Source organism: Epinephelus moara, chromosome 7 (assembly GCF_006386435.1).
Source record: "Epinephelus moara isolate mb chromosome 7, YSFRI_EMoa_1.0, whole genome shotgun sequence".
Lineage (NCBI taxonomy): Eukaryota > Metazoa > Chordata > Actinopteri > Perciformes > Serranidae > Epinephelus > Epinephelus moara.
The window spans coordinates 28,117,527-28,130,317 of NC_065512.1; the positions used below are offsets into that span (position 1 = coordinate 28,117,527).

Below are 12,791 nucleotides of genomic sequence, written 5' to 3' on the forward strand. Positions count from 1 at the left end.
TGAAGTGTTGCTCATCTGTTCCCTTATGGTAGCTGCAGGGTCCTTACTCTCTGAATCGAGTGAGTGAGACCCAAGCAAGGAACACAGGAGACACAGAAGCAGATTGCATTCCATCAGATCGCGCAGTATCTAATAGGATGCACAGCAGCATCTGAGCCACGCTGCTGTTTGCCAGGTTTTCTGTGACCACTGAGAGCCTGGCATGATTTCTTTGACCCAGATATTTAGCAGCTTAAGAGCTTTTCTTTTTTAAGATTTTCAGGATAGCCTGCATTCCCCTGCTATAGACTGGATGAGCTGTATGAACGCAGTTGCCACTTATAGTTTAAACCGACAGGCTTTAAGACAAGCAGCTGGTCCTTTTTATTTTGCAAACCATATCTAACACTATGGTAATCTTACATGTCAGTCTTTGAAAAACAATACTAGGATGCCTTGGGGTCATGCTTTTTTTCATTGCTTGTTTTTTTTTGTTCAAGAGCATGTTTTCCAATCAGTTGTGACATGTTCTGTCAGTCTATGGAGAGCGATGCCTGCCCCATGAATAGTTAAATTAGACTGGCTGGAGGGAGGATGTAATCTGGGTGCAGTCAGGTATTTCTTCCAGAGCAGCGCAGCCTGAGAAGTTGGCTAGTAATCAGCAACCAGAGGTGTCTAATTGGCATATGGCTGTGTAAGTGCCAGACTACTCTGCTCATTCATCCAAACATAATAAATTCTCTGGCTACCAAAAAAATGTAAAACAAAGGCAGTTTTTAATAAAACAAAACAAAAAAAATGCTATTTAAAGTGGATGAGTTCTTTATATCAGAGAGAGCAATTAACCCTTTCACTTTTCTGTGAGCTGACAGAATTCAAGTGATGTGCCACATACAGCATATGCCTGTATTGTATGTGTGAAACCGAAGCTTCAGATCTACAGATTGCTATTGAGGACAGATACAAAAGAAAAGAGGTGAATGTTGAAATGCCAAACCCTGAATTCAGGTTTGAAAGCCCCTCTGACACAAAGAGACCAAAACACTCCACACCATAGAATAAACACATCAGCCCTGGAGGAAAATTGGACAGTCCATCAAAAAAATGACTGGGCATCTGGCAGCCCACCTCTGGGCACCGGGCCATCTCCACCCAGCAATTCTTTCTCATTAAACAAATTTCACCCCCACCAAAGCACAGCTAAAGCAGAAAAAGTCAAAATCTAATTTTCCTGAATGAAATCAAGCAAAAAATAATCAAGCACCCAGCGCTTTCACAGACACGCCATGTGTAAATAATCTTAAATCTCCAATGCCCGCTGCCTCTCAGTAGTTAATCTACCATCAAATACTCTCTATGATTCTCAGTTATCGAGGCAAAATGTAAACCCAGTGTGTTGTGGAGATCTGAAACATTGAAAAAAAAATGAAATTAAAACAGATTTTCTTTTTTGTTGTGATACACTTTAAAATTAAATTTAGTATTTTGATGACAGTTACATTTGACTTTAGGGTCCAGTGTGTAGGATTTAGGGGGATATACTGGCAGAGCTGGGATAAAATATAATGTTTTTTTTATTTTATAATCACCTAAAAATAAAAATTGTCATGTTTTCATTACCTTAGAGTGAGCCATTTATATCTACATAGGAAGCACATCCTCGTCCACAGAATCAGCTATATTTCTAGAGTAGCCCAAAACAGACAAACCAAACACTGGCTCTAGAGAAGGCCATTCATGTTTTTGTGTTTTTGCATAAGCCACTGTAGTAAGCAACCCCTCCACAACAAGTTGAACAGTATCGAAAAAAACCACTGATTCTTAACATGAAACTGCTTTATTTAGTGTTTTTACCCGTTTAAATCACTGTATCTGTTTTGGCAACCCAGTCTCACTCCGATGTTGTTGAATGTTGGGTCTCGGGCAGTGACTTCTGGCGTCAGACACCAACTAAAAAGGCCTTCTTTGCACGTCGGCATGATATGAGGCCGGTCCGGCGGCGTCAGGTCGAAACGCGGTGGGACAGCAACTCTAGTTAAGGGGGCAAAAAGTCTGAGTGGGATGGGTGGGAGGGGCGGTGGATGGGTCCAACAACCACCGAACTTCACTCAGGAGGCCGGCGTTCGCTTCCCGTAAGACTGTAAAGCCAAACTGTAAACGAGGTTGATAAACGTTGATATGTGATGAGGTTGTAGTGAGAATGTGTCTGTTTTGGAGAGGAGGAGACTGCGGAGGATAATTCGACTGAAAGGATCCTAACAGGGAGTTCAAGCTTGGCACATGGGAGGAGATTTCCCCATTGCCAGATATGATAAATTCTACACATAGCACCTTTAAAACTCTAAATCTCAAAATAAACTTGATAAATTAATCGTCTGACCAGTTTATCACTGATACCAACTTGTGAATATCATTGTATTTCTCAGTATGCATTTACTTGATTAACTACTTCAATCCCTTATTATTATTCTCTTGTATTAAACAACCCTCTGTGTTGCACAATTAATGCAGTTGTATTCAATTTTATGCCAAATTATGTGTTACAGTTAGTAGTTTTCCTGTGAATCAAATTGGCTTTTCGATTGTATGTGGAGTTCATGATTGCAGAATGACAAGAAACTGCAGGGAGTGCTCTGTGGGATGATAAACCAATAATAACAAATCTCACAATACCCCAGTGTAAGTGCAGTGAAATTTGTTTCCGGAAAATGAATCACCACAGTCATGAGCACCGTAACATCAGTCTCTCAAAGCGTCAGGTGTTACAGATTCAAATCCATATTCATTAATTTTGCTGTTGGTGCAACACAATTAGAGACCCAGTGAATCCAGGACTAATCCCCACCACTCCTAGGACATGAATCACAGTAGCAGGAGATAGGAATAAATGAGCTGCAATAAAAAGGTACTAATACCCTGTATTACTCCAAGCTTAAAGTCTCCCTCTCCTTCAATACATGTGTCCACTTCTACCTCGGGAGGCTGAGATGCTCAAGCCTCTCTGACTAATTATTTTTGGTCTATGTGGGAGGAGAAGCAGGCATGATATCACACTCATATGCTGGATTAGAAATAAATAAATAAAAAAGACACACTGTGATTCATGTGTGAGAGAGTGTTATACACTTTGGAAGGTGACAGTGAAAGTCATGTTTCTGGGCTGGAGGTTTCAGTGGGACATTTTCTACACAGCAGCCTCAGAGTGTCTGACACCTTCTCCACTTTCCCCATTTTTAAAGAGTGTACACACAGCCTCTTCCTCTGGTTTCTCTGGCCCAGGTCTCTCTCCATTTTTATGAGTGACTTACTGATGAATTTCATGTTCTTCCCGCAGGAGTAAGAGAGGAAGCAATGGGCTGGACTATGACTCTAAAAGATGACTTTGGGGTCATTGCCTGGACACAGCGAGCTGGGAACTACCTCAGCCTCTTCCTCCTCTTGTGTCTCTTTTCCTTTTCAGTCCAGTCAGACATTGTGTTTCCTAAGGACCATCACTTCTCTTGGAAAGCAGGTAAAATTCTTCTTCTTTTTCTCTCTGAACATGTGAATCACTGGATGTGGTTACTTATAAATCCACACACTAAGATATACAACTACACTTATTACACGGCTTTGCTGAATACTTATTTCTAATTGGTCAATTACAGCATTATGGTCGGCTTTTCTCAATAGCAGACCATTGCTATGGACACATTTTTCACCAGAGTCCCTTAACAGGAGCCATAAAATCATTTTAAAATCAATAAAACATTTTTAATTTAATTACTGTGGCAAATTATTGATTACTTCAGGCAGCCATGTTATAAATGAGATAATGTACAGTGAGCGGGTCATTATTACAAAATAAACCCTTATAGGACGTGCCCACAGGAACATATTTTTGCTGAGAGGTGCTGCCATAAATGTGCATGCATGACTATGTATGTGCACACGCTTCAGCCAGTTATACCTCACTACAAACAACTGTTTGAGACCAGACAAATGACAAAACTTGGTGTTTTTTAGAGAGACATCGGCAGCATTTCAAGCTGTGATTGTGCCACCGAAAGAGGATTTTGAAAGCCAAAATTAGATCTTTTTCTAACCATAACCAAGTGTTTTTGGTGCTTAAACATAACCACAAGTTAACTCGTTTCTCTCTGGTCTGCATGTGACAAAAAAATCTAAGATGGTCTTTTGAATGGTGGCAGACATCCAGTTTTCTGTTTGCTTAGGCCACTCATGTCCCCTGGGCTGTTCATAAAGTTACGTCTGCCCGTCTGCCACTTCACCATTAGCCGCTATAAAGCTACATCCCGATGGTTGTGCCCGCGCAGTGGAAGTCCCTGGCATCCAAGGTATTTTATGGCTCTAAAAAGCAATTTTCTGGTCTTTCTCTGCTTGATCAGCCTGTCCATACTCTTGATTAGCTCCCCCCTACTGCAAATCTCTCCCCAAGTTTCTGACCCCAACCCTTGCACTTTGACCTGATGTAATGACATTGTCACATCAGATTGGAGGAATTAATTAAATTTGCACGTTTTAAACATTTTTGATATATCTCCTGAGAAGCAGCTCTTCATATGCTGTTCAGAATTTTAAAAAATGTTCAGGTATCCCATGAATTAAAATAAAAATAGCCAACTGATTTACAGACTATGTTGTTCTGACCCATGTCAGTACGGGGTGCTGCAGCACCCTCAGCAACCCACCTTCCCATGCCCACGCTAGCGAGTGATTCAGCATCCGCAATAGTAGGCTTTTTTGGACCAAACAGTTTTGGAGACTCCCTGAGAGGAACTGCCCAAGGGGAAGCTCCTGCACACACTACCGTCAAGAGCTTTTTTCTGTTTGCATTGGCACCGCCAATAGGAATGGTGTTTTTTTTGGGTTTTTTTGGCAAGCTGTTTGTCATTTGTGTTGTCTGTTGTTAACATGTCTCACGGGTTTAAAAAATGGCGGCCGCCGGTGCTGCATTGGCTCATTTGTTAGACCAATCAAGGTACGCTTACATCAGTCAATGTCACTGTTCTGTTGGGAGAGAACCTAATCTGAGACAGGAGCTTAAAAAACAGCGTCCTAGTTCTTGCGCTACGGGCACAATAAATAGAGGGATTCTTAAAACTATGTTCTCAGAACTATGAAAAAGTTCCTCTGGTCCAAAAACACCTAATGACCCGCTCCTCGCTGTGCATTATCCCTTACTTAGCTGCTAGCATTTGCCAAGGTTGCTCCAGTGGTGTTCTATAAAAATACATTTCTTTTTTTTACCATTCAAGTGTAAGGATTTAACAAGACAGACCTCTGTGAACCCGTTAAGGTTCATGCAGTACAGTACAGTTGCATATGCTGCATTTGTGGGCATAAACACACACGCATGCATGCACACACAGGCACACATACACACACCTATGCACACGCCAGAGATAGAGACTGTGTACACACAGCAGAATCAGACAGTCATTACTACTTCTCATTATAGGGGAAAAATACTGTACAACTACATTTATTTTCAGTGCGACCAGTCCTGCAGGGGAAAGTAATCCTCCTTTTTCTGACACACATTGTTGGGAAGCATAAACCTCAGGCTGCTATTGGACATCATCAAGCCAGAGGGTCCTTATTCCCGGGCAGTTAGCATAATAATACCTTCTTTCTGACGGACTATCCATCCCCAGCCCTGTGGTGACAAGCAGGTCTTGGATTGCTACCATAATGATGTGCATGCTGTAGTAACATGACATGGTTAATGAGACATCGGTGCACAGTAAATAATCATGCCCTGTTCTGCTAAGGATTTATGGCCTTGGTAATGTCTGGTTGACATGGTTTCAGTGAACAGCGTGCTGCATAGAGTACATGTATTATTCTGTAAATGTCGACTCTAAATATATTAGTTTTTTAAGTGTTTCTATATGTTACTATTTCAATATTTTATATTGAAGCATCTATCATATTTGTGAGAGAATCGTGCTTGGATAACTGTATTGAAAGCTGATGTCATACATCACTCTCTTATACGGAGAATTTGAGGTAATCTCACAATTCATCCTTCACTCGCTTAACAAATTCAATTGAAAATGCATTTCCAAAGCAGCTTGAGGAGGAAAACTTGGCCTTCCCACACAAACGCCCCACTTGCTGTGCGATTAGCACTTTCATTTCTCACTCTGCGGTTGGGTAATGACACTGCCCAAGTGATAAAGAGATTGATTAATTTCACTTGAAAGAGCGTATGTTCAAAAGGGATGTAACCGGGACACCAAGAGTGAGGATTTGACATCCTTGCAGTGCTAAGATGGCTTATGAGTTGTTGCTTAACTGGAATGAAAACCACTTTGGAGACAAGAAAGAATCTTTAACTTAACATGCCTCACCTCTGAATATATCCACCTCCAGATGACTGTTTGACTCTGGGGAAAACTGAGAGTCCATTACAATCGGTATCATAGTGCTTTGATGTGAAATTTAACAACGGAAACTACGATAAAGCGTGTTGTATTACACCTACCATACTCACAAAGACTTGTAAAAGGCTTTTTAAATACTAAAGTCTGACCCCCTCTCACATCTCAAGACAATATGATTTATTTTTTTAGTCACAAATATTATGTTCTTCTTCATAATATTCACTCTGTGTCTCGCCATGGGATGCAGCCTCCTGCAGCCCTGATAGAAGCATTTATCTCAATCTGCCAATCTTGATTGGCCGGTGAAAGGTGTTCATCCGCGCCGCACCCAGTAGTCCCACCTACTGTATATAGTGTGCGCGGATAATGCTCCCTCAATTCAAAAACTCTTCTCACCTGAGAGCTTATCTCACGTCGGAGCTTTCACTGGCTTAACTGTTCACCAGACGGATCTTTGCTAGCTTCTGTCGCCGGACGCTAGTGTCATGCTCTGGCTTCTGCCTTGTCTGTTCACACCAGACCGGACCGGTGAGTATTTTTTCTTCCAGCCCCTCCACGGCGGAATTCCCCTCGGCTCCCCACCACGGATGCTCGAGTCGGTCGAGCTAAGCTAGCATACCAGCTACTCCTTTCGACCCCATGCTAGGACACCAGCTAGCCACGGCCATTTTCTCCGTTAGCACTCCAGCTTGTTGGCAAGATGGAGACCGCTAAAGATCCCACCAGAGGAAATTTTCGGCTCTGTTGCTGTGGGAATAAAATCTCGGGGAAGGATGCCCACCCGGTGTGCAGTACCTGCCTTGGGGTTGACCACGCCAGGTTAGCCCTTGAGATTCCCGGGTCCTGTGGACACTGCAAAGTGTCCACAGTCAAGAGCCTCAGACGCAGGCTAGCCCGCCAAGTTAGCCTCACGGGCCGTGACCCGTTTGTCCCCACCGCTGACCAAGGCGCAGCCGCGGAGGAAGACGAGGACATGGCTACGACTGGGACGCCCAGTGCGAGCAGCTCCGAGCTCCCCCGTTTCCCGAGGAAGACATGCTGGAGATTGGCATCACGGCGGATGGCGATGACACCTCGTTCCTCATATCAGAGGACGAGGAGGAAGACGACATCTTCGTGACTCCAGGCCCGGCTGAAAAGCCAAAGCTGCCCACTTCCAACAGGGAGGAAAGCGGGGTGAGCTCTCCAGCTCCCTCCCTCCATGTGGACCTGCTCGACATGTGTAAACGTGCGGCAGAGAAGCTGGAGGTACCCTGGCCGTTTGCAGTAGTGGAGCCCACCCAGTCCCGCTATGAAGGCAAGCGGCTCCCCCTGGCCCGTAGTGCGGTGAAACAGCTTCTCCCTGTCTTCCCCGAGTTGCTGGCCAAGCTGTCCAAAACTTGGAGTAACTGCCCGTACAGCAACAGCCTGGGCGCAACATCCCTCGACTGCGAGGCAATGGAAGCCCATGGATGGATAGCTCTCGGCCAGAGCTCTCAGCGCTCTCTCCATCCTCACTGCCTACCAGGCAGAGCTGTTTGGGGCGTCCGCTGACGAGCAGGACCCCGACGTGTGGGAGGAAATGGGGGTCATCGCTGATTTATCCCTCCGCATCCAGCGCGTCTCAGTCCAGGCCACGGGCAAGGTGATGGCAACCCTCGTCATTCAGGAGCGAGTGAGATGGCTCAGCCTCGCTAACTTGAGTGACAGGGAGCGGGATGACATACTGGATATGCCAATTGTCCTGGAGGGTATCTTTGGCTCTGCATTGGCCATGATGCAGCAGAGATGTGAGGCAAAAAAGAATGACAACGAAGCCCTGAAACTTTGTCTCCCCCACAAAGCACCCACGCCTTCTCCTCCAGTGCAGTGCAAATCGTTTGCTCAAGCTGCTTCCCAGCATTTCAAGATCCTGAAGCGGCCGCAACAGCCCGGCCCACCCCTCCCACTGAGGAAGGAGCCCAGAACCGGCTGGCACAGAAAGTCTCCCGCCCCGACCGCAGTCCCGCCACCGCCGCCCCCGACCACCGCGGCCTCGGTCCCCCAGGCAAGGAAGAAAAAGAGAGCGGCCTGACAGCCGTCCTCTCTCCGGGTGGAGCATCCTGCCATTCCCCGTTACGCAGGCCCACCGTTTTGGCTTGTTCGTGTGCATCCCACGCCGCCGCTGCCCACTCCAGAGCCGGTCCGCGAGAGGAGAGACATCGCCTTGGAGGTTTGCGCTGTTGCGCCCTGAGCCACATGTCCACAAGCACACACATATACACATGTTCCCAAAAGTATGAAAATAAAATAAAATCTGTCACAGCCAGGCCACGAGCCGAGGGTGCAGATAACAAAAAAAAGCCAAAACAAACGAAAATACCCTGTCTATAAGCAGTATGGCCACCGAGTCCTCTGCGGCTCTACCCCCGGGATGGGCATCACCATTCCCGGGGAGCGGAGTGACAGGCCCCGCTGTTCCTGCGATGCCCTTTCGTGCATGCGCAGTACAGCTCGGGGGTTATTTCCCCGCTCTATCGCAAGAGGGCGCCACAGCACCACTGTTGGGACCTCCTGTGATAGAGCAGGAGCTGGAAAATGTTTCTCTGCTTTCTCTCAAACAGGGGGGAGAGGAATCCGCCCTATTCTGGACCTGCGGGCTGTGAACAAATTTCTGCGGAAATACAAATTCAGGATGCTGACACATGCAGCACTGCTGCGTCTAGTAAGACCGAATGATTGGTTTTAGTCTGTGGAGCTGAAAGATGCGTATTTCCACATTCCCATTTACCCCCCTCACAGACAATATCTCCCATTCACCTTTCAGGGGGTGTGCTACGAATACCGTGTTCTCCCATTCGGCCTGTCTCTCAGTCCGAGGGTTTTCATACGGTGCACAGAGGCCGCTGTTGCCCCACTCAGACCTCGGGGCATCCGGCTGGCCACGTATGTGGATGACTGGCTCCTGTTGGCGCAGTCAGAACAGGAGGCCAGGGTTCACACGCACATTGTCATGAAACACCTAATAGATTTGGGCTTTGTGATGAATACGGAGAAGAGCCAACTCTCTCCGACACAGGAGATATCCATTCTGGGATTATCCCTGCGCTCCGTGCCATTCATAGCTCGCCTCTCGGAGGAGAGAGAGAAAACATTCAAAGCTTGCCTCTCGCACTTCTGTCGACACAAGTCCGTCCAGTTCAGTTTGTGTCTTCGGCTGCTGGGTCTGATGGCTTCAGCCATCCTTGTGATCCATCTTGGCTGCCTTCACATGCGGGAATTTCAGCGCTGGGTCACTTCACTCAGGCTGAATCCTGTGCGTCATGGCACGGAGGATAATGGTCACGGCGGATTGCGTGACGGCTCTGCGCCACTGGCGGGCCCTGTCTTTTCTGACTCAGGGGGTGTCCATGGGTACTGTCTCGTCCAGGAAAGTGGTCACCACGGATGCCAGCCTATCCGGCTGGGGTGGCATTTACAAGGGCAGGTCTGTGAGAGGACGCTGGAGCCAGGCTCTCCAACGTCTTCACATAAACTTTCTCGAGCTCTTGGCTGTGTTTCTGTCCCTGAAACACTTCCTCCCGTTCCTCTCAGGCCACCACGGGTTCCACCCGCACCTGGAGCGACTGCAACTGTGGGCCTGGCCCGTGAGTGGCTCAATTTGACCACTGCTGGGCTCCCTCAGAGTGTGGTTAACACTATCCAAAACGCCAGGGCTCCCTCCACTAGGTCTCTGTACGACTCTAAGTGGGGAGTGTTTGAGCGGTGGTGTCTCGAACGGGGCCACATCCCCTTTCAGTGTTCTGTGCCAGCGATACTGTTGTTTTTACAGGACCTGATTGATAAAGGAAAAGCCTTTTCCAGGTTAAGGTTTATCTGGCAGCTATAGCGGCTTGCCATATAGGATTTGGGGACAAAACAGCCGGCCAACACCCTTTGGTGTGCCGGTTTATGAGGGGCGCGCGCAGGCTGCTCCCTGTCTCCAGACCACTGATGCCTCCGTGGAATTTAGCGGTGGTTCTGGAGGGGCTTAAAGGCCCCCCATTTGAGCCATTGCTGGGAGCGAGTCTTAAACACCTGTCCCTTAAGACAGTGCTGTTACTAGCTCTCTCCTCTGCAAAGCGAGTGAGTGACATCCATGCGCTCTCTGTGCACCCTGTGTGCGCTCAGTTCGCCCCGGGGAATACACGCATGGTTCTGAAGCCCAACCCGGTCTTTGTACCTAAGGTGGTGGGTTCATGTTCCCCGATTGAGCTCGCAGCATTCACCGCTTCTCCCGGTGAGCAGCAAGCGCACATGCTGTGTCCGGTTTGAGCTGTGCGCTCTTATATGGACAGGACACAGAGCATCAGGAGGAGCGATCAGCTCTTTGTCTCCTGGGCTGAACCCCGAAAGGGACAGCCAGTCACAAAGCAGCGCCTCGTCTACTGGGTGGTGGAGGCTATAGCTTTGGCATATACGAGCAGGGGTCTGCAGCCGCCGGCGGGTTTGCGTGTGCACTCTACCCGCGGGATGGCCGCATCCTGGGCTTTATTCAGGGGAGTGTCTGTTCAGGACATTTGTTCAGCAGCGAGTTGGTCCTCGCCTCTGACTTTTGTTCGGTTCTATATGCTGGATGTGTCAGGGCCGTGCGTGGCTAGCACGGTCCTGGAGTCCTAACTGGAACCCAGGGACCCTCCCCACTGGCCAGTACTTGTTCGATAAGCTGTCTGGCAATACGGGAGCTACCATATCCCATAGCGAGGCACCGAGTGAATATTATGAAGAAGAATGTTTGGTTATCTAACATAACCGCAGTTCTTAGAATAATATGAGCAAGGTGTCTCGCCAGACGACCCTTCTTGCTGGGTGTTGAGAAGAGGTTTGCTTATTGAATTGAGGGAGCATTAACAGCGCACACTATATATAGTAGGTGGGACTACTGGGTGCGGCGCGGATGAACACCTTTCACCGGCCAATCAAGATTGGCGGATTGAGATAAATGCTTCTATCAGGGCTGCAGGAGGCTCCATCCCATAGCGAGACACCTCGCTCATATTATTCTCAGAACTAGCCCAGCTAGTGACTGCTGTGAATAGGGCAGCTGACAACAAGGGAAAGACCATGTGACCGCTTGGAAAGACAGCTGACAGGAGGGAGTAGACCCCAAAGGTGCTGGCATGGGCTAGCAACCCATGGTAGCAGTGGTGAGGCCTAGCAGCCTTACTACAACCAAAATTAGCTACAGCCATCATAGGAAAAATACCCCAAGAGTCAGCGAGAGCAGGGGTGGAAGATGACTCACAGGTGGATCACACGGTAACAGACATTGGAACGGACACGACTACGCATTGGATCTGTGACTCAGTGAAGGATAGGGGCACGGACCTATCCACCAGGGCTAGAATTAGCAGCACTCAGGGCAAGGTGAGCGCATCTGTAAAGGATAAAAGTAGCACAGTTGAGAACAAGATGCTTAAGGTTTGTCCTTGTGGCTGGCAGAAAGTAACATCAGTAAAAGGCCTCAGAACTCATCAGGGAAAGAAGAAGTGTGTGGCAAAGAAAGGGCAGAGTAGCCGCATTGATCATTACTTCCTAAGAAGTCAGTCGAGTCAGTTGGTTGAAGTCCAGCGGCAGGTAGAAAACCACAGTTCGCAGGATATCAGTAACGCTGCCACTGAGGAGGAGGAGGAGGAGGAGGGGGTAGTAAGAGAGGATGCAGGTGACAATGAGGCCAGTGTGCCAGTCAGAGAGAGAACCATGGAGCAAAAGGTTAGAGTTAGATGGCCTAGGGCAAATGACAGTAAAGAATGCGAGATAGTTAATAGAGATTTGTCAGTAATCTTAAGTAGGCTTAGAGGAAATGCAATAGAAAGGTTAGAAAAGATGGGAGATATAATTTACTCATATGGTGTAGAGAGGTTTGGGTTGCATGAGAGAAAGAGGAGTGAGAGGGTACAGTCAAGTAAATCTAGGCGGAAAAGAGAAATAGAGGAGCTAGTCAAGGAAAGGAGACAGTTAAGAAAGGTGTGGAGAAAGGCTACAGAAGAAGAAAGGGAGGGAATTAAGGTGTTGCAAGAGGAGTTGAGAAGCAGGCTAGCAGTTCTTAGAAGGGCAGAGCATCTCAGGAAAAAGAGGAGGAAGAAGGAACATGTAAGGACAGGTTTTTCAGGGACCCTTTTAAGTTTGTTAAAGGATTGTTCAGCCAGGAAAAGGGAGGGCAGCTCAAAGCAGAAAGGCAAGAGGTTGAAGAATATTTGAGAAATACATATTCAGATTTAGAGAAGAATAGGATAGTAGGTTTTCCACCCAATATCCCTCCATTAGAAGGGATAGAGCATGAGATGGATGTCAGACCACCTAGGTGGAAGGAAGTTCAGGAGGTGGTCAGGCGTGCAAAGGCTTCTTCGGCCCCTGGGCCTAATGGAGTCCCCTACCGGGTTTATAAAAGTGCGCCTGATACCCTTAAATTTTTGTGGAAACAGC

General features: G+C 47.3%; 1 protein-coding gene across 1 annotated transcript in view; it reads left to right on the forward strand.

The window, feature by feature from the left end:
- The window catches only part of thsd7ba (thrombospondin, type I, domain containing 7Ba), a 243,726-nt gene that overhangs the window by 55,376 nt on the left and 175,559 nt on the right, over positions 1-12,791 (forward strand). The window contains exon 3 of the mRNA XM_050049373.1: positions 3,314-3,490. Within this exon, the coding sequence (XP_049905330.1) occupies positions 3,331-3,490 (160 nt within the window). The 5' untranslated portion in view covers positions 3,314-3,330. The remainder of the gene's footprint in view (positions 1-3,313; positions 3,491-12,791) is intronic.